We start from the raw sequence: 22,273 nt of genomic DNA on the forward strand, positions 1-22,273 counted from the left end.
CACCAGATGTACATATACAACACATTTACACATCATCATCATCTAATGTCCGTTGTCCGTGCTGGCATGGGTTGGATAGTTTGACCAGGGCTGGCATGCTGGAAGACTGCACCAGACTCCAGTCTGATTTGGCATGATTTCTACAGCTGGATGCCCTTCCTAATGCCAACCACACCGAGAGTATAATGGGTGCTTTTACATGTCATTGGCACATGTACCATTTGTGTGACACCAGTATCTGCCACAACTATGATTTTACTTGGCCTGATGGGTGTGCGTGTGTGTGTATGTATATAAAATATTTCATGTCTGCTTTACATGCTGGCATGGATTGGTCAGTCCAACAGGATCCAATGGGCCAGAGGACCACATCTTGCTCCAGCATGTCAGTTTTAAAATGGTTTCAATGGCTGGATGCCCATTCTAATACCAACCACTTTACAGATAGTACTAGTGTTTTTATGTTGCCCCAGCACAAGTGAGAGGAGGCTTCATGCAAAATATTGAGGGGCTTCCAGTATGATTGTGGGGACAGAAACAGGCTTGTTGTTGTGGAGATTCATGGCTACTCTACATATTATATAGAGCTGGTTGGGAGTGGATGGATGGAGCAAGAGAGAGAGAGAGAGAGAGAGAGAGAGAGATGAAAAGGTGATAAAGTGCCAGGGGATATCCTCAATGTACAAGAAGGTGAACAGAAGATAGTCTGGGGACAGAAGATAAAGAATGATGGGTGAAGGTTGCAAAAGTGTGAGGGTAAGTGAGAGATGGTTATAAATTGGGGTGCATTGAATGGTGAATGAAGGTGAGGGACGAGGAAGAGAGTGATGACTGGCGGTACAGGAAGGGTGTTGACTAGCAGAATAAATAAATACAATAGGAGAGGGATTTAAGGGTGAGTGATAAAGAGTGGCAAATAAGGTTGGAGATGGTCAGTTGATGATAAGCATGAGTTTGTTGGATGTTGCTAAAGGATGAGGAAGTTCTTCGTCATTTAATGTCCATTTTCCATGCTGGCATGAATTGGATGGCTTGACAGAAGCTGACTAGCCAGAGGACTGTACCAAATTTCACTCACACACACACACAGTTGCAAACATCACACACACACACATATATATAAACATATTTTAGCATATATATTCTTTTCTCATTATTTGCATCTTTTTCAGTGAAATTTTAATATAATGAAATATTTTTTTTTCTTTAAAGGATTTTTTTGTCCAGGTTGAAGGCCCATCCCGTAAGACTTATTCCCACTTGGTACTTGGAACTGTACAAGTTGGCAGTTAGGCTTTTTGTTCTTCAGATATCTTGACTCAGTAATACACCAAAGTACTTTTTAAAGCATTTCAAAAAAAAATTTTGTTTTTAATTTTACTTTTATTAATTCATTTCGGAGATAGGGGTGGGGAGTAATTTTTTAATAATTAATTATCAATAATTGCCATTATCAAATAGCTCCAAAAAAGCCTCATGATAGCAAAAGAGAAAGGCCACCAGCCAGCTATCCGAACTGTTGGAGTGGGCTACACCTGCCTACCTCGGTTGAGGTAGATCCAGCCACCCCTGTTAACGGGGACAAAACTCAGATTTAAAACACTGGATGATGATAGTGACTGCCCCCTTCCTCATGGGAGTGTGCTGACCCTATGAGTAAAAGATCTGGATCTACCTACAGTTACATTGATTTTAATGCTGATACCAATATCAAAAAACACTATATTTGTATAAATTCTTACTTGAAGCTTTAGATATAAACATTTCTGTTCACAAAATAAATATGCTACGTTTTGGTTGTTGTTTATGTTAGATGGACATCAAACACCTAAGAAACCAAAACTGGTTTCTTGTGGTCTTAGTATCAAAAAAAAAAGGGAAAAAAAGCTAAAAGCAGGTTAGATATAAACTTTTTCCAGAAGTTTTCTTTTACCCCAATGTTTTGTAAGGTGGATATATTAGAAAATCAGAGATTTTTAGATCATGTGATTTGGTTTCATGAATTTTGTTTTTGCTTTGATGACATTTTTTTTTTGTCTTTGAAATAAAGAGTTTGAGTTAGTTTAGGGATGTAGATACAAGATAATGGCAAATGGTATTCTATAAATTTTTAAAATTGAAGAAATATTTTCAAGTTTCACTTGCTGCATTGTAATCTAATGTAGTGAAATGAAAATATAAAAAGAAATTCTAATGGATTATTGTCGATTGATTGAATTATTTTAATTAAGCTGGTGTTAAGGTATGTAATAAAGTTAGCATTAAAATTGTAATTAGAAATACATCCAGGGTGGAGAAAAATTAGTATTAGTTAAGGATTAATATAATTTTTATTATTTTGTCAAGTAAGGGACATAACTCCAGTCATGTTTTCTATTATTATGACCTCATCATTGAAGCAAACATAGACATAGTGTTGGAAGAATCACTAAGTACAAGATTACATATTGGTTGGTTGGCAGATAGAAATAGAATTATTTGGAGAATATAATTTCATCATAATATTATTGATTGTTTGATATTATATTTATAAATCTCTTATGAATATAGTTTTGTGTATGTGTGAATTTAATAGCACTCTATTAAGCAATAAAAGTATGGCAGCATTATTTACTTTTTACTTGCTTGGTCTGGAGGAAGGGCTCTTTTCAGACACCCCCCCCCCCGACCAGTGAGACTGATGCTGTTAACCCTTTCGTTACTGCATTTATTTCGAGATGCTCTGTGTTTCTTCCAATTACTTTGAATATAACAAAGAATTTAGTAAAATAACTTAGCCATCGTTAATCTAATGTTAGGGACATAAATTGTGACTAAGGTTTGGTGGAAAATTTTAATTGAAAACTTATGAAAACAAGACATTTGTACTCAGAGCCAGAGCCGGTTTCAGCCGGGTCGGTAATGAAAGGGTTTAAGAGTTCATCTCAATTTGTAAGTCAACAGTTGTGTAAAAGACATGAACAGGGAGAAAATTCCAGAGGTCTGACATTTTGGGAGGGAAGAACTGGATATAATGGTTAATGCAGGGCCTGGGAGCAATTGATGAAGAGATGAGGAGAGACTATTAAATAGGGTTAAGGAGTATTTTCTAATCAATATACATGTGTTGCTAACGAGTATCCTCTTTACTGTTGTTTAAAAACTAATATTGGAAATATTTTATTGGATCATTAGTAACGTTCATACATTATATCTTGTTTCTTCCATTGATGCTGTATATTTTCACAGATTTACTAGTGGTGTGAAATCAAAGCTCTCTTACGTTGTCAACATATCAAAATCCTTTACTGGAAGGTGGTGGACAAGCCATGCCACAAATGCCATGATCAAAATCTCTGAGTCCTTGTCTGCTCATGCGCTGTGTGGCCTGGAAGCTATTGATAAAAATCCGTTTGGCAGGTTTGAGCCTCCTCACCGCAACTGCCACAAACCTTCAATTTATTCGACCAAATACTGTAGCAATAGCTATTGGACTTTAGCATGCCACAGCTTAGTACCCCTTAGTTTACCAAAGTCACTATACTATTTTCTGTTGTTTTATTCCAAAATATTCACTCTTGTAATTTTGTATAAATAAGTAAAATAAAATAAATTAAATAAATACAATAAAAATAAATAACATAATTTGGTTATTATTAAATATAACTTCAACCAATTTCTAATTTCCAAAAAATGTTTTGTCAATAATAATAATTATAATAAATATTGGTGATTTTTCAAAAAAACATATCTCTTGTAAATATATTAATAAATACGGACACCAAGATTATTCTGTTAATGTATAGATGCCAGGAGTATTCAGTGGTTCCAGAACTTTGTATATTTCTCATAAACTACCCGGTGTTATATTATGTTGATTTCTGTACATGTTTAATCGTTGCGAACATTTCACCAGCAACTAAATATTATTTCATTTAGTTTCGGCATTGTTCATATTTGAATGAGCCGTATCAGTTTCTTTTTTAACCCTTTAGCATTCATGTTTCTCTGTCAAAATGAAAAACTCATTTATTTACCATTGTTTTGAATTAATCATGCATTATCTCATTGCTTTGAGATTTCAATGATGTGGTTGTTTATTTTTAGAAGGACATTGTAGGGTAGGTGTGAGAGGCAGGATCTGGCAAGTTTGAACATAAAACAGGTAGAATATTTAGGCCAGATATGGCTGGTTTAAATGCTAAATGGTTAATTCTGAGTATTGCTATTGGTTAAATTTGTTTTAACACAGTCTACAGAGATCTTTTACCTGTTATCCTTATAGCCAGAAAAAAGAGCTGTTATATTCTAGACATTAACTAATTTTATTTTCAAAATAACAATTATTCACAATATTATGTGTAACCATCAACATTTTGGATTAATCTTTTCTTTTTATTTCAGTTTTTCAAACATTAGTTTGACCATTTTAGTGGTAAAAAGTTATTTTTTTATGTCATTGCTTGTTATGTTGTTATTTCATTATTTTATATATGAATATTATCTGAAATCTTCCTGTTATCAAGGAAACTATCCTTCTGGTAGTCCATTTTAATTATACATAGATGTGTCATTTCTCTTTATTGAATTTACTCTTGTGTGAACAAACTAAGACACACTGAAGTCATTTTCTCAGTTATTTTTGTTTTTCTATTTCTTTTTGTGTTTATTCTCAGTTGGGACCTGAATCATTAAAAAACAAAAACAACCTATCTTTTTAGAATTACACTTTAGCTGTAAATTAATTTCACTATCATTCTATACACATTTTCTTTTTACTATTGGTAGTTTACAAATTGTGCAGATATATTTTTGCCAGATGTGTATATTTAACTTTAGTAAAATGAACACGTTTCTGTTTAATTTAATCAGAATAATTTAGCAGGTAGGATATGGAGTATAGAGAAATTGCTGTAAATTTTAAATTTCATATGATGAAAAACTTTCTAGGAGATGATTATAATCAGTTGTTAGAAATGGAGGATTTAAATGAATTGAAAGAACAAATATCATTTGAGATATTTGGATATAATTCTTTTAAAATTCAAAGGAAGTAGAAATGAAAAGGCGGGGTATTTGTATCTGACAATTTTTGTTTAAAACAAATATGGTTTCTCTCAAAAGGAAAAATATATTGAACCCTTTTGTTACCATATTTCTGTTGAAATATACTGCCTTTGTTCTGTTTCATTTGATTTTGAAAATAATGAAGAATTCTGTAAAATAGCTGTCGTTATTCAGGTTGTGGGCTGGCAAAATCGTTAGCACAACACACAAAATGCTTGGTGGCATTCCGTCCATCTTTATGTCCCAAGTTCAAATCCTGCTAAATAAGTACCAGTTGAGCACTGAGGTCAACATAATCAACTTGCATCCTCTCCCCAAATCACTGGCCTTTTGCCAAAATCTAAAATTCATTATTAAGCTGCTGTTTAGAACATAAACCAACAAGATGGAAAATCTTAACTTAGACAAGTTTAACCCTTTCATTACTGTATTTATTTATTTCAATTACTTTAATAATACCAAAGAATTTAGTAAAATTTAGTTATCATTAAGCTAGTGTTTGGAAATAAATTGTGACTAAGGTTTGGTGGAAGATTTTAATTCAGAACTTATGAAATCAAGACATTTGTACTCAGAGCTAGAGTCGGTTTCAGCTAGGTTGGTAACGAAAGGGTTAAAACTAAAAATTTGTGTAATAGTACTAGAGACAGTCCTGGGTGGGTTGGTATCAAAAGGGTTAAAATATATATATATTTCCTAAATTAGCATTGTGAGTTGTTTTAATTGCTAAATGGTTTGTAGCTTTAATTATTTTTCTTAAATAATGGCCCTTTTTTTTTTTTTTTTTTAATGACCATAAAAATGAAAGAAGGCCAAAAATGTATTTATGTTTAATGAGTTGAATGGTAATGCATTTTTACAGTAACTCTGCATTGCAAATATTTTGCATGGAACATTTTTTTTTTGCTTGTTAAGTAAACAAATAAATTGCAGAATTAACATTGTTCCTTTGCTTGCCGATCTTGGGAAAATGAGCTGAGGTTAGCTTGTGTTTTGTATTTGATGCCTCTTCTGTATGACAAGGGCTTCCTCTGTATCAATAAGTATGTCTATGATTTGTTGCATCTTCCCAATCAGTTAATCAATCAATCAGTGAATTGTTAGTTTGGTTTGATCTTTAGAAATATTCTGTTCGAAATGCCGTTTCTTCAAATGCATTTCATTCTTTACCTTTTTCACTCTGCTTCCCTTTCTCTCTCTCTCTCTCTCTCTCCCGATCTTAGAATAGTGTTTTAACATTCAATTTGTAGTTCAAAAGCATGGAGCTTCTGTCTTTTGGAAGTTCAGTTTCACCAGGGATATTGATAATGTTCTATGTCCCAATATCATCAAATATTCATGGAGAAATTTAATTCTAGCATTTATAAGCACTGAAGAACATTCAATTGTATTAATTCACTTTTAATTTTAAAAGTATTTCAGTTTCATTTCATTTTCAAAAAATAAAATAAATGCACTGTAGGAAGTCTGTTACAGGAACAAAAGTATAATATATTAAGAAAATTATCAAACCATGATTATTATTGTCATTATTCTTCTTATTGTTGTTATTATTAAGGTGGCAAGCTGGCAGAATCGTTAGCATGCCAGACCAAATGCTTATTGGCATTTCTTCCAGTTTTACAATCTGAGTTCAAATTCCACCAAGGTGACTTTGCCTTTCACCCTTTCAGGGTTGATAAAATAAGTACCAGTTGAGTCACTGGGGTCGATGTAATCAACTTACCCCTTCTTCCAAAAGAGCCACCCTTGCGCCAAAATTTGAAACCATTATTATTATTATCATTATTATTAAGGCAGCAAGCTGGCAGAAATGTTAGCATGCCTGGCGAAATGCTTAGCAGTATTTCGTCTGTCTTTACGTTCTGAGTTCAAATTCCACCAAGGGCGACTTTGCCTTTCGTCCTTTCAGGAGTCGATAAATTAAGTACCAGTTGCGTCCTGGGGTTGATCCAATCAACTGCCCCCCCCCCCAAAAAAAATTTTCAGGCCTTGTGCCTAGAGTAGAAAAGATTATTATTATTTTCAAAAGAGAGTAGTCTTTGCTAATTCATTCTTGAAATGTATATTTGAGTAAACAGTGACATTGCTTATGATAGTGACTATTGAAGATACATTAGTATGTGTGTGTGCGTGTGTGTATATATATATATATATATCATCATCGTCGTTTAACGTCCGTTCTCCATGCTAGCATGGGTTGGACGGTTCGACCGGGGTTCTGGGAAGCCAGAAGGCTGCACCAGGCTCCAGTCTAATCTGGCAATGTTTCTACAGCTGGATGCCCTTCCTAACGCCAACCACTCCGTATATATATATATATATAATTTATGTTCTATCATTTTGCACAGTAATACATGAATGTGTGGGGCCTAGTAGTTAGGGTGTTGGACACAAAACCATAGGGTTGTGGGTTCAGTTCCTGGACAGGGTGCCACATTGAGTCCTTGTGCAAGGCAATTCATTTCACGTCACTCCAGTCTATTCACAGGAAAAGAAGAAAAAAATTTAAAAAACTAATGCTGGCACAACTGTGACATCTTGGATGTTCCTTTGGGTCGGGAGTTGGGGAGTGGCGATAGGTTGTGTGTGCCTGGTTGTGACTATATTGGTGCTAAGCCAAGCACACTACATGCTAGCATGTCACAGTCACTTGCAAGTGATGGCATAGTGCTTATATATATATATATATATATATATATATATATATAAAAGCACTAACTATTGCTTAATCATCCTCTCACACCGTCTCCGATGAAGGGATATAATTAATAAATATCCTGGAAACAGCTGTAAGACCTATCTATAAATGTTCTAATATCTACACAGCCTTGGTTTTTTTATCTCATTACGCAAAAAATTCTTATATATATATATATGCAAACACACATACACACACACATAAATATATTTTCTTAAGTGTAATATTTATTAGATGACTGCCAGATTTTTTAACTGTATACATACTGCATACAGTAAAGTTGTGTCATTGACCAGATCGTAAATGAATAATAAGGCACTGATGCTGAATAATGTGTGTGTGTGTGTGTTTGTGTTCTATTGTAAAAGCAACACAAGAGTCTGTGTTGGCAGAACAATCTGATTCAAACACACAAGATTCAACTCGGTTTCAAATCACCTGCCAAACAGGTAACAACAATTGTCTACTCGAGTAGTTGTTGTTGTTGTTGTTGTGGCAGCTCCCTCATTGTCTCATTGTATATTTGAGTAATTGCTTCTTGATTTACTATTACTGAGCCACCTCATTAGCAGAATTGATTGCTTTTTTTTTTTTTTTTTTTTTATATATATATAATCTCAAGTTAGAAAAAGGGATGAAATTTAATTGTAGTTTCACAGTTGAATTAACCAGATAAGTTATCACTCCTAATCAAGCAGGCCTATGATCAAAGCCACTCCAACTATGACCAACCAGTTTTTGTATTTGCTTGTAGTAAATAAAATATTCAATGCTTTCCATTATTATGTTTCATAGATGATTTGAACATTATTTTTTTTTCTGCCATTGGCTCTTTTCACATGACCATATATAGACTGCCATCTATTCATTGGTCATTTGACATAACAAGGCAGATAAATGCTAACTCGGATGCATGCAGTAACCTGATGGTTGCAGCCATCTTTGCCTGATCTTCTTGCTAACTTTCAGCAGGTCTCCATAAAGGCATCCATTTGTCATATGTTGCTGCCATTTCACATTTAGGGCCATTTGTAGCATCCTTGTGGTGCATCCATTTAGCCCGTTTGATAACTTCATTGTCAGTGTCCATGTTTCACTGCCATATAATAATAGCACTGATTCGACTATGCAGCATTCCTTTAAACTTAGATATCCTGAAGACAAGGGAGCTTCATTAGTTTTTACAGGAGTGGCTGTGTGGTAAGTAGCTTGCTTACCAACCACATGGTTCCAGGTTCAGTCCCACTGCATGGCACCTCGGGCAAGTGTCTTTTGCTATAGCCTCGGGCCGACCAAAGCCTTGAGAGTGGATTTCGTAGATGGAGACTGAAAGAAGCCTGCCTTATATGTGTGTGTCTCTGTTTGTCCCCCACCTCCAACATCGCTTGGCAACTAATGCTGGTGTGTTAACGTCTCTGTAACTTAGCAGTTCGACAAAAGAGATCAATAGAATAAGTGCCAGGCTAGGCTTAAGTATGAAAGAGTGATAGACTGAGAATCCAGTGTATCAAGGGGCAAAGCTATTATAAAACACAGGGCACCAACTGTTGTAGGAATCTTCACATGTCTATGTTTCATATAACTTTTTTGTGAAATGCCAAAGTTTGAGTTTGTACCCACTTCCTATAGGATTGTTGTCACATGCAAGGAGCCAGTGAGTGGACTTATTGATGTTATGTCATCTTGTTAGGAAAATAAAAATAGGCGAAACCTGGAAATATCTCTAATAAAATCTGATCATGGTTTAGTTGACATTATCTCAGTTATTTTCCATAAAAACACTGGCCAACCACACATTTGATGACTGTTTTTAAGTATTTCTTGGTGCATAATTTTCTGTGTGTAATGTTTCATTTGAATTTCTAGAATTGCGTTAAGATTGTTTTATTTTGCAGCCTATTTAATTTTACAAATTGTATTTTTGTTTGTTTCTGTTTTTTTTTTTTTTTCAATTCATTAGTATTTATAGATTTTGATTTCACTTTGTGATTGCTTGGACCTTTTCTGCTTTATATGTAGAAGAGTTAGGAAGTCGTGACTTAAATTAGATAAGAGAAAATTATTTAGAATTACAAATTCAGATAAAGGTATTACCAGAAAGGATTTTTTGAATAATGATGCTATGAATACATGAGTAGCCTCCAAGAGGTTGAAATTATTGAGCGAAAATTGGAAAACCAAAAAAAAAAAAAAAAAAAAATCAAAAATTACAGTTCTAATTCTTCTAAAAACTTTCAACATTTAATGCAGTCAGTTAGGTGTTTACAGAACCCTGTGTTATCATGTTTATATATTATCCCTTTATAAAAAAACAATAGGACAAATTTAGGGTTATACATTTCAACATTTTTTGTAGGGAAACTTTAAACTATTTTAATTTTAACAAATTAATGTATTTTGTATATTTAGGGGTAAAAATGCAAAATTTTCATTTAGGCAATTCAAAGTAGATGTTATAAAAAATATATTGTAAAAAAATGTATTTTTACTTTTCTCGAAATTTTAATAACCTGAATATTTACTAATCTACACTTGTAAATGATATTTTCAGATTATAATATATTCCAGGATAATTACTGTAAAATAATCCCCTCTCTTTCAATGGATTATCTAAATACTATGCTTTTAATGCTTAAAGTCAGTAAGCTGTTTCAAGTTTATCATTCCTACTTGGGAATTTTTTTAGGGAAGAGCCACAGCGTGAGGACAAAAAGAATCCTTTTGATGAGGTGCCAGAAAAGGATCCGGCAGATAGCAAAGGGAAACAGAATGCCACTGTTACAATCGAGCAGAATGCCCCTGTCGCAATTGAGCAGAATGCCCCTGTCGCAATCGAGCAGAATGCCCCTGTCGCAATCGAGCAGAATGCCCCTGTCGCAATCGAGCAGAATGCCACTGTTGCAACCAAACAAAAAATGTAAAATAGCGCTCTCTTATATATCTGCTGCATGCCGGCCAGTAAATTCTGCCTTTTACCCATCTCTGCGTTCTCTTATAATTTTCAGATACAATCTTTAATTCATAATACGTCTACTTAACTTTCTTATACCCACTCTTCTAAACCAGAACTATTCTTTATCTAAATTTCCCTAATCTGCTTTCCTTTTTTTTTTTTCCAAAGTACTCAAAAACCAGCTAATGATTTCTTAAGCTTTGTAATAAATCAGCTCGTAGATTTACCAAAGAAATTATCAACATTTCATTTAGTCTCTAATTGATTGTAAAGTAGAACTTCATATACGATAACTAATAATAACCCAATCATAACTCACCAACAATATAATTCCATAAATTAAGAAGGAACCGCAGGCAGGAATAAAAGTTGTGATCCACTTAGATTATCTGTTGACTTTTTAATGCCTTAGGAGAGGAAGAGTACCTCAAATGACTCTTAATAAAAGTTTCTCTGCCTAGTGGGAGACCTACACAAATATTTGCAACCATGGGCCATCTAGTACTGTTAAATCTGAACATGAACTGACCATCTCCTTTCCAGCTGCCTAATTTCAGTCGCATGGCATTGGTTGACCTGAGCCTATGGTTGTAGACCCTTGCAGAATAGGACGCACGGTGGGATTGAACCTGAAATCATGTAATTGTGAAGTGAGCTTCTTGGCTATACAGTAATACCTGGGATTACTTCAATGTTAGTAGTATAGTGATCAAATACAATTTTATCATTGCCAAGGAAAATATTTTAAATTTGGATCACAATTTTTATTCCTGTCTGCGGTTCCTTCTTAATTTATGGAATATGTTATCTCCGATATTTGCCTGAGAGAAAATTTAGTTTGAATAGGTTAAAACTTAACATTTTTTTTTTTTTTGTTGTTAGTACAAACAGGCGAGATTTTAATTAATATGAAAAACTGGTATACAAAGTATCCTAAAAACTTATTACCATGTTTTATGTGTGTATTATTAATTGAGAAATTGGATTTCTAATCTAGAATTAGAAAGCTTAAATACCATAGGATATTGTTGTTGTTTAGCTCCAGCTTGGACCTGGTTGAGCAGACCTCTAAATCAGATGTTCAAGCTTTGACCTTTTTTTTTCTTTAAGCATAATATATGTAGGATTACACTAACTAATGTAGATATTCTTCATTTTTTAAAGATTATAGGGTGCAAAAATTTGGCTGCTCTGCAGTGTCCCCTCAAATTTTCCCCAATCACTTAACAGAACTTTTCATGCCTTGAGCAGAAATATTCTAAATGCAATGCTAATGCGTGGCATTCAAATTTTCATGCAGCTTATCTAGCATATCTTTATGAATTATAGTGCGCAGCCGCAAGCTTTCTGGGACCATTGCTGCTATGTATAAGATTACGTAAAAAGCAACAATATCAATGAGTTTGATCATTTGGAATGGTTTTTTTGAGTGTCTCAAAATTTCATTTCAAAAACCTAAAAATATTTGTTTTGTGGATTTTTGGCCACAAATTTAAATGATGTAAATTAGAAATAGCAAGAATTAAGCTTTTTTTTTTTTTCTTGCCACCTTCTCGTTGTTGTTGCTGTTATTTCAAAGACTTTGTCCATCTGAGTTGGTTTAAACACATTTTTGTGTGTAGCTTAAGTTTTTATTTAATAATCACCTCATTTTTCCTTATTACACAATTGTCATGGGGGGGGGGGTTATTGTTTTGTTGTGTGTGTTTCTTTTATTTCATGTACTACTAACTTGATTGCAGTTGAATATTAACTGTGTTTTTCAAATCACAAATGAGTTTACATATTTCTAAATTTAACAAGGTAGACCTTTTTCCTTTTTTATATTTGAACTTGGGCTTCTACTGTGTTACCTCAATAGACCAAATCAAAGACTTTTATAATATTTTGGGGTCATTCTCATTAGATAAATTTCCTGCTAATATCTTTTCCACAACAGAATGTCTTTGGTGAGTTTGCAAATACAAACGTTTGGACACATTATTGGAGATTATTTACAAATTGAGATATTAATCTCCAAATGGTTCATCTTAAATTCATCTTAAACTTAAGGTTAACTCATTAAACAGCTTCTGTACAGCTCTCCCCAATTTATATTTGTTACTTTCGAAGAAAAAAAACAATGAAAAAATATTTACATTTCTAGTTCTGTATTCAGTTCCAAATTTGGTCAGTAAAAGGAATATATTAGGAATAGGCTTAATTCTTGGGAGAGGCATGTTCTCAAAAAATATCACAGTTTTAATAATTGTAAGAAGACTGCTGCACTGGCAAGTCAAGTTTCTTCAGCAGACCTGATAAAAATAACTCAAAGATTTTTATTTTAATAATTTTATGGCATAGTCAAAAGAAGGCAAAACTGGTGTGAAAATTATCCACAAATTAGACAACTGATCCAAATGTTTATGATAGACTGGAATCTTTTAAAGAACTAAAGACATCCAAAGACCCAACAGTGGTGTTTAATCAAGCTGCAGATTAAGATTAACTCTCTACAATAAGTACAGGCTTCCATGCAGTTTCCATTACAAGGATTAAGTTAACCCTTAACCCGTGGTATAAGAAATTTGCCTTAGGTACTACAAAGTACTACATAATCCGGAAGTAATTTCCTTCACTTCACATACCAGCACCCTTAACATCACACATCTTAGGATTTACAGTTAATTATGTGGGAACTGGGGCAAAACCTGGGAGAATACTAGTTCTTATTTCTACCAATTCTACAAGAAATAGGGACCGTATTTTTTAATCAATGAAGGGCTATTTAATATTCTTTTATTACAGCATGATTCAACCTTTTTCCCCTTTGATTATTGATCTCCTAATAACGGTCAATCTCATGTTAACCTAATCTCAACTATCATCCCATTATTCTCAACACTTCTTTCTTTCTTCTACTTGAAGATCTAACTGAAATGGCTTATCCCCAACAATATTTTTTTTTTTTTTTTTTATAAATCTAAATATTTCTAACTTCTGAATTGTAAGACTTTTAATTCTTCATTCTCAGTTATGTTGTGTTTACTTTTTTTTTTTATATATATATACTTAAATTCAGAAGTAGTTTCCATGATATTGACATTACTAACAGATCCTTATTTTTTTTTTTTAATAATCTTTTGGAATTTCTAATTAATTTCTAATCTGTCTTGCTCTATGATTATGTGTGTGTACACAGACACACACATCTTTGAGGTCTCTACCAAAAAAAAAAAAGAAACCAGACTTTATTTTTTTAAATCTGTTGCTTTACAATTTTTTTCACCCCCAATATAGTCCTGCCTTTATAAACACACTGTTCCCAGTGGGGATGGGGAGGGGGGGTTCTCATCTAATTTTGTAATGTGTTTTCAGGAGAGTCTGTATTTCTCAAAGCAGATTTTCATTAATCTCTTCTATCATCTGAAACTAGTGATCATTCAGGGTGGGTTTCAAGTGTAACAACTTTCCCCCCAAAAAATTTTTTTAATCCCACAATCATTTCTGGAGATTAGGGCCTGCTGCTGGTGGGGATGCTAAAAAACCATCTTGTTGCTTTGCCAAACGGTCACAGATAGGAGAGTGACAGTTGAGGAAATGCATTGTCACTGTGTCTCTCAAATGTCTCAAGACATCTAAGTAAAATTCTTTCCCACTCACCCGACAATGGGGGAAACATCCTGATGAGTGATGCACCCCTAATCAAGAATGACAATCAACATCACTTTCTAATTTGAGCAACTCTGATTTGCTTTCATTTTAATTTTTTTTTTGCAGTGACATTGGTCTAATTCACATCAACAACTATTGTTTTTGATATTGGTAGCTCTTGTGTTTTGTCACATTTATAAAACTCTACAGAAAGTTTCCATCTGTATTCAAGCAATTAGACAAGTCCCAACTCTCTTGAATTCATTTAGCACAAACTTGTACAGTTGTCTGTTAAAGTTTTCCAGAAATTCATGGAAAGTCAATTGACAATATTCATGGAATCACACAATGGGATTATTGTCTGTTGGTGGAAGATTTAGGGTCATCTTCAGTAGATGGTCTTATTTGCTCAATTTGAAACTCTGGTGTTACTCATGACATTTGTGCACAGCTCGTTCTCCTCTCAGGCCTGATGCAGCATTAGAAAAAGTCTCCATAAAAATGTTTTTATCCAATATAAAACAGAAAATTTCATAGAAACGTGTACTTCTTGCAAACTTCTCATCGTTCATCTTGCAACAAATTGCCAAATGTACTAGGCATTGGTTCGAGCACATGTCCATTGATGATTAAATGACGTAGCAAGACGTGACTATTATTTGATAGAGGATCACGGTCACCCACATACAACAACACTACAATTACAAACATACTACACCCACCAACTGGTGGGTGTGCGGTTTTAAAAGTCTGGTTTCTTTTTAGACAAGTTTTGTGTGTGTGTGTGTGTGAATTGAATATTTTTGCAAAGTGTTTTTACTATAATTCAGTTTTGCTTTTTTTAAACTCTTGTGAATCAAATTGATAAAAAGATTTTGTAACTCTGAAAAAGTAAAATGCTTTTTATTCCTTTAGATATGGTGAATGGTTATGTATCTGTGAATATTGAAATATTAGCAAAATGTTTTATCAAGCTAAAAGGTCATCAGAAATTGTTATTCGCCAATGCAATATATTCTCCTTTTTCAGAGAAGAAATTTACTTATTGTAAATTCAGATATAATTCAGCCATAGTAATTACAGGTACAAGCATAGTCATGTGGTTAAGAAGTTTACTTTGCGATCATGTGGTTTGGGGTATCAATCCTACTGCGTGGCACCTTGCTGGCCCCGTGCCGGTGACACGTAAAAGCACCATCCGTTCGTGGCCGTTCGCCAGCTCTGTCTGGCACCTGTGCAGGTGGTACGTAAAAAACACCCACTACACTCGCGGAGTGGTTGGCGTTAGGAAGGGCATCCAGCCGTAGAAACACTGCCAGATCTGACTGGGCCTGACGAAGCCTTCCAGCTTCACAGACCCCAGTTGACCCGTCCAACCCATGCTAGCATGGAAAGCGGACGCTAAATGATGATGATAGACTAGAGTTAACCAATACACTTATGAGTGAAATCTGGTTGGTGGAAACTGTGTAGAAGCCCATCTTATGTGAGAGTGTGTGTCTGTGTTTGTCTATATCCTTATAAAATGGTGCATCGAGATGCATCCCTTTATGGCAGTCACTAAATCGGGGTCAGTAAAATAAGTACCTGGTTGAAGTAAGCTTCGGGGTTTGACATGGTTGCAGTCTGTTGGCTGAAACAAATAAAAGAGTATTTAAGAGGATGAATATGTAATATCTTTATGCAGCCCCTCAATTACAATATTATTGAAAGCCCCTTTATTATTTTAAATTCCACTTGATTTGAAAACTCATAGCTAGATAGACAGATATAATAGTTGGACAAAACAGTTCTGTGTGAGAGAGAGAGAGAGAGGAAGAAAGGGATAGAGAGAAAGAAAGGGGCAGAAAGTGAGAGAGAGAAAAAAGGGACAAAGAGAAAAAGAGAGAGGGGGAAGAAAAAGCATTTTACCTTTTGCCTGACATTTTTTTTTTCCAATTTGTGTTTGTTTCAAATTTTATTTTGCATATTCTCCCTCAATTTTCTATTTAACCATGTTGATGTTTTGTTTGTATTTGGTCTGCAAGATTCTTGATGTGAACTTGTGTGTTGAAAGAGATTTTGTTGTATCTTGGAGTAGAGTCATTACTGGCACAATGACCCACCCAACATACAACAAAATATATTTATATGCAATTTATTAATTTCATTTCTGAAATAAAAGAGTATTTAAGAGGATGAATATGTAATATCTTTATGCAGCCCCTCAATTACAATATTATTGAAAGCCCCTTTATTATTTTAAATTCCACTTGATTTGAAAACTCATAGCTAGATAGACAGATATAATAGTTGACCAACAGCTGATAGTTTGTAAAATCTCCATTAGCATCACAGTCTAGGATGGACCCTTATGTTAGAGTCTAAGTGGCCCCTCCCTTTAGAATAGACCATTTGAATGAATGTCTGAGGTTATTTGATATCAACTTTGAAATATTAAAACAATTTTAGTTTAATTTGATTTATTTTTCTCCTATTAGGTCTATTCTATGAGGAAAAAAATGCCAGTAATTTATAGCTATTCAACAGATTTCTTCAAATTTTAATGTCAACTGATTAAAGAAAATTCTAATTAATATGGTTATCTCTTTGTTATTAGTATTTCTGTAGAGGAACATTGCCCTTGTTTTAATTTGTTTCGAAAATAATGAAGAATTTAGTGAAATAATGTGGTCGGTACAAAGCTAGTGTTTGCAAAATAAATTGATGTTTGGACAGGAAGTTCTAATTTAGATCACATAAAATGGAAAGGGTGTATCATATAAATTAGGGGACATATCGAAAGTGTTCAATAACATATTGTATAAAACGGTAAAAACTAATAATGTCAGTCTGTCAAAGACGATTTAATGTTTTACACCATCTACAAAAAGGTAAAATATATCTGCCTATAATGAACTTTACTAAATTTGAATTAAATCTTTGAATTATTATATAATAAAGACCCCCTTCGGTCATGAATGACCATGGGATTGCACCTAGAAAGTTACCCTCCTAGATACAAGTCCGGGCAAGGTTGTTTATGGAAGACCAGCAGTCGCCCATGCATACCAGCCTCCCCTCTCCACGCCACCAGTGTTATCCAAGGGAAAGACAAAGGTCGACACAGCTTGGCACCAGTGACGTCGCAACTCATTTCTACAGCTGAGTGAACTGGAGCAACGTGAAATAAAGTGCTTTGCTCAAGAACACAACACTAATAAAAATAATAATAATAATGAAATTATTGTATACAGTGCTCAGGTGCACTACAACTTGTCAAAAGTGCATATAAAGAATATGCAGTAATGAACAAATGTCTGGAAAGCGAACATTTGTACATTACTGCATATGCTTTATATGCACTTTTGAAAAGTTATGGTGCACCTGAGCACTGTATACAATAATTTCATTATTATTATTTTTTTTATCATATAATAATTTAAAGATTTAATTAAAATTTTGTAAAGTCCATTTTGTGTGTGAGTGTGTGCACGCACACTATAACTCCATTTTGCCACAACAGGACCAGTTACAAGTCGATTTATGGCTAAGCTGTTTATCTATTTTATTACCTGCTGCCTTTAAATAAATTATTCTCATCAATATGGATCAATACTGCCTTGATGGTAACATCATATGAAAAATCTAAGATAGTGGTCAAGAATATGCAGTTTAATTTTGAAGTGAAATATTTATAGTTGACCTGAGAGCTAGATCTAAATGAGCAACTGGATATATTGGAAAATGGTTGTTAAAAATATCTCCTTAATCTGTGCCAAATTGGAAAAGCAGGGATGGAATGATATTTATTTCTGTAGTATAAATCAATGTTCTTTTGGAAGATGTCTTAAGATCCTTTTACACTTGGCCTGAAGCATGAACGTCCTGTGCTGATTAAGGCCATCCATCTTAAAATAGAGACTTTTGTGAATGATGCATTTGTGATCAATGATAATTGTTTAGAAACAGATTTTGTGAATGCAAATTAAAAATGGAAAGAAAGAAAAAAAATGTTGCATAAGTGTTGGATATGCTTTTCCTTATATTGTCATACATAATGAAAGATGGTTGGGATTAAAGTAAGCAGTTAGATTAAGATTTCTGGAATAATTAGATTATACATAGAATCATCATCATCATTTAAAGTCCGTTCTCCATGCTAGCATGGGTTGGACAGTTCGACTGGGGTCTGGGAAACCAGGAGGCTGCACCAGACTCCAGCCTGATCTGGCAGTGTTTATAACAGCTGGATGCCCTTCCTAATGCCAACCATTCCGTGAGTGTAGTGGGTGCTTTTTTCATGCCGCCGGCACAGGTGCCAGGGGAGGCAGGCAGCGGCCACGATCGGTTGGTGCTTTTTACATGCCACCGGCAGAAGCCAGTCAAGGCAGCACTGGCATCGGCCACGTTTGGATGGTGCTTTTTACGTGCCACCGGCTCATCATCGTCATTTAGCATCTGTATTCCATGCTGGTATGGGTTAGATGCTTTGGCATGATCCAACAGGTCAGAGGACTGTTGAGCTCTAATGTCTGTTCTGGAATTGCTTCTATGGTTAGATGCCATTCCTGGCACCAACCATTTCACAGAATGTACTGTGTGCTTTTTCACTGACACTCATGAGGTCACCAAGTCGTTCGCAAGACAAGAACCCTTGAATTAATCATAAACTAATAAAGCAGAAATACTGACCATTTTTCAGAACTGTAAATTAACACAATTCTTGCTATATTCTGCTTTGTTTCAATTCATTTTGAAAATAATAAGGAATTTAGTGAAATGACTGTTATTATTATTAAGTTGGTGTTTGGAACAAAAATTAACATGGAATATTAATGAAAGCTTTTTGGGTCATTTTTAACAATGTAGTTTGTATTGTAGTACCAGGAGTGCTTCTCGGGTGATTTGATATCAGAAGGTTTAAGCAATATTCAATCAAAATTTTATCCCTCCCTACCATTCCAATATAAAGGTAAGAAATAAGTTTCAGCTGTACTCATAAGTTGTCCTACTTAGGGAAAAAAAATAACAAAAAAAAACAGTATAAACAGACAATGGTCTCTGAGCATGTTATAACTTATAATTTTACATGCATGAACTAAAAAAAAAAAGGTGGGGGAGGTGGGGTTGAACTAAGAGCAATTATCAGTTTCTCTGGTGTGAAGTAGATGAGAGACAAACGAGTCTATGACTAATTTTTATGGGCAACTTTCCCAGAGGAAGCTGATATCCATTCTGAAGTTACATAAACTAATATAAGAATTAATAATTTACTCAGTGCTTCTGGTGAAATGTTTGTTGTACATTTAAACTCATGACTCATTAACAGTTGATACTCTGATATTTTATTGGTTTAGAAGAGAGTTATTGAAAATGATGAGTTTGTCAATATCTGCAAGATGGGTTAATCTAGTTTAATATAGATTTACGGTAGCAATAAGATTGTTTTCATTAAGTGGGAACAGCTAGGATTTTGTCCAACCCTTCATTTTATGAGTTTTTTGGGGGTTTTTTTTTTCTTGCAGTCACTATTAAATGAGCAGTCTAGCAAAAAAAAAAGAAAATTGCTTTTGTATGTATGTGTATAGGATGGGAGTTAACTTTAGTGCAAAGATGTTTTTAGATCAAACGTTGATTTACAACTAATTTTTGTGTATTAGGAAGGAAAAAACAAAATGAGAATAATGGTTTAATCTATCGGGAAAATTGTTATTTTGTCTAATCAGTTGAGCATCATGATTGGACTTTGTTTCTCTCGCCTGTTTTTTTATTATTTTTTTTTTCAAGTAATTTCATTTTATTTTCAGCTCTCATACAAAATATATTTCAGGTCCCAACAAATACATCATACTAAATTGTTTCTATTTATTTGTATGAATTTGATAAACAACACATGTATTTGATATTGTTTATTGATTTCTCTTTTTCTCCCAATTTTATTATTGTATTTTCTTGTGTGTGTTTGTGTGTTTCTTCTTGCAAAAGCAATCTAATATCTATTTATTTGTTTAATAACTATTGATTCTATAAACGAATTGAAATTTTGGTGAGCTTTTTTTCAAACACACGAGGCGCTATTTTCTTGCCTTTTTTCTTTTTTCACGTTTGTTGTTTTTTGTTTTATTAATTCTCTCATCTATATTGCCCATACCTATCAGAAAAAATATCCTCTCAAAGAAACCTAACATCCACTTTAAAAAAAAAAAATTCTTGTTTTTTTAAAAATCTAATAATTTATCTTAAAATGCATGGAATGGTGTGTGTGCGTGTTGTGTGTACATGTATGCGTGTGTGTTTGTTCAGTTTTACTTTGGCTCCACATTCCCTTCCCGCCAAAAATTAAAAACACAATACTTTTAGCTCTCGACTTCATTGAATTTGAACAGTCTTATAGCTCCTATACCTTTTATAGGCAAGAGAGCTACGATGAAAGTCTCAATCCTTTTGGAGAGGAATCTGACGACGAAGATATACATAGTGATGCTAAACATTTGGTGAAAGATGCATCTCAAAAGAAAAAGTAATGATAGGTTTGCAGTTCAGTGTCTATAATTTAAATTACTAAAAAAACATTTTATTTACTGCATCTTGGCATGAAATGAAAGTTCCTGTCAACAACATACCTCTTCCTATGCAGACTTTTGCCATTATAGATTAGACGGGCTCTTAAAAGAAAAAATAATAATAAATTAAATTAAATTAGAATTTTTCTTCTCAGCTCTTCAGTTTTAGTTCTTCTGAAGTGGGGGGGGGTATGATTTTCTAGCTTAGTACAAAGAAGAAGAAAATTCTTTAATTTAATCCATTCTTATTTTACAAGGAGCTGATCTTTGAGCTTACACAACACTAACAGACTTTCTTCAGGTTGTTTGTTACAGCCGATAGATTATTAAATGATTCTTATCTGGATCACTTAATAATTTACAGGATTGTGTAGGTTATATGATTAAAATAGCAATTGTTAACATGAAATTGAAATTTTTATATCCAATCGTAGCAATGATGTTTTCTAAGTCCTTTGTTCCTTCCTCTATTTACCTTACTAGCTCACCCAGGCAGAAAGGACCTTTGAACACTGGCATAAAAATCAACCCAACTACTCAGTCACCCGCAGGTATGGGGCCTCAAGGACGGGGTGCTGGACCAGCTAAATTTGGAATGGATCCACGTTCCCATGTTTCAAGTCCCCGTGGCATGAGACCACCAGGTATGGGTCCAGCTGGCATGAGACCACCTGGTATGGGTCCACCTGGTATGGGTCCACCTGGCATGGGTCCACCTGGCATGGGTCCAGCTGGCATGAGACCACCTGGCATGGGTCCACCTGGCATGGGCCCACCTGGTATGGGCCCACCTGGTATGGGCCCACCTGGCATGGGCCCACCTGGAATGGGGCCACCTGGTATGGGTCCACCCGGAATGGGCCCACCTGGTATGGGTCCACCTGGCATGCGACCACCAGTAATAAATGAGCCAAAAGTAAGTCCAGGAAATCGACGTGGTAGCATGACACCACAACCCCAGGGTCCACCTAACCCAATGATGAGACCCATGATGAATCAAAATGCACCTACAATTCACATAGAAGAGAGGAGACCTAGCTCTCCATCGCCGATCCCAACCAGAAAGAACCAGTATAGAGGAATACCTGATAACTTTGACCAAGAAATTCGAGACATGATACTTGGGAAACCTGCTGGAGGTAACAAAGGAATCGGTGTCAACAGAAATATAAACACTCCAAATAAGAACCTGAACAATAATAGGAGCCCTATGCATCAATCCTCTCCATATATAGACAGCCGAAAAGGATCAACTGACTATGGAGTTTTGAACAGATCCAACACAGATCAGTCGATTGAGGGTTATTATCGCAGTGTTGAAACCGAGTCCTTGTCTGATTTCTCTGATTGATCTCTACCAGGTAGGTACGATCCTACACCCGCCCCCACCACAGG

The 22,273-nt window shown here is 34.6% G+C and overlaps 1 protein-coding gene across 2 annotated transcripts in view; it reads left to right on the top strand.

Moving 5' to 3' along the window:
* LOC115217499 (protein kinase C and casein kinase substrate in neurons protein 1) overlaps positions 1–22,273 on the top strand; it is a 241,944-nt gene that overhangs the window by 210,038 nt on the left and 9,633 nt on the right. Inside the window, exons 10-11 of one of the 2 annotated variants that reach the window (XM_029787212.2) lie at positions 10,434–10,664; positions 20,728–20,835. In XM_029787212.2, coding sequence (XP_029643072.2) covers positions 10,434–10,664; positions 20,728–20,835 — 339 coding nt within the window. Of the gene's footprint in view, positions 1–10,433; positions 10,665–20,727; positions 20,836–21,361; positions 22,240–22,273 lie in introns of both variants that reach the window. The other variant, XM_036507078.1, reaches the window with a different exon arrangement.

Source organism: Octopus sinensis, linkage group LG11, assembly GCF_006345805.1.
Source record: "Octopus sinensis linkage group LG11, ASM634580v1, whole genome shotgun sequence".
In the NCBI taxonomy this organism is placed as follows: domain Eukaryota; kingdom Metazoa; phylum Mollusca; class Cephalopoda; order Octopoda; family Octopodidae; genus Octopus; species Octopus sinensis.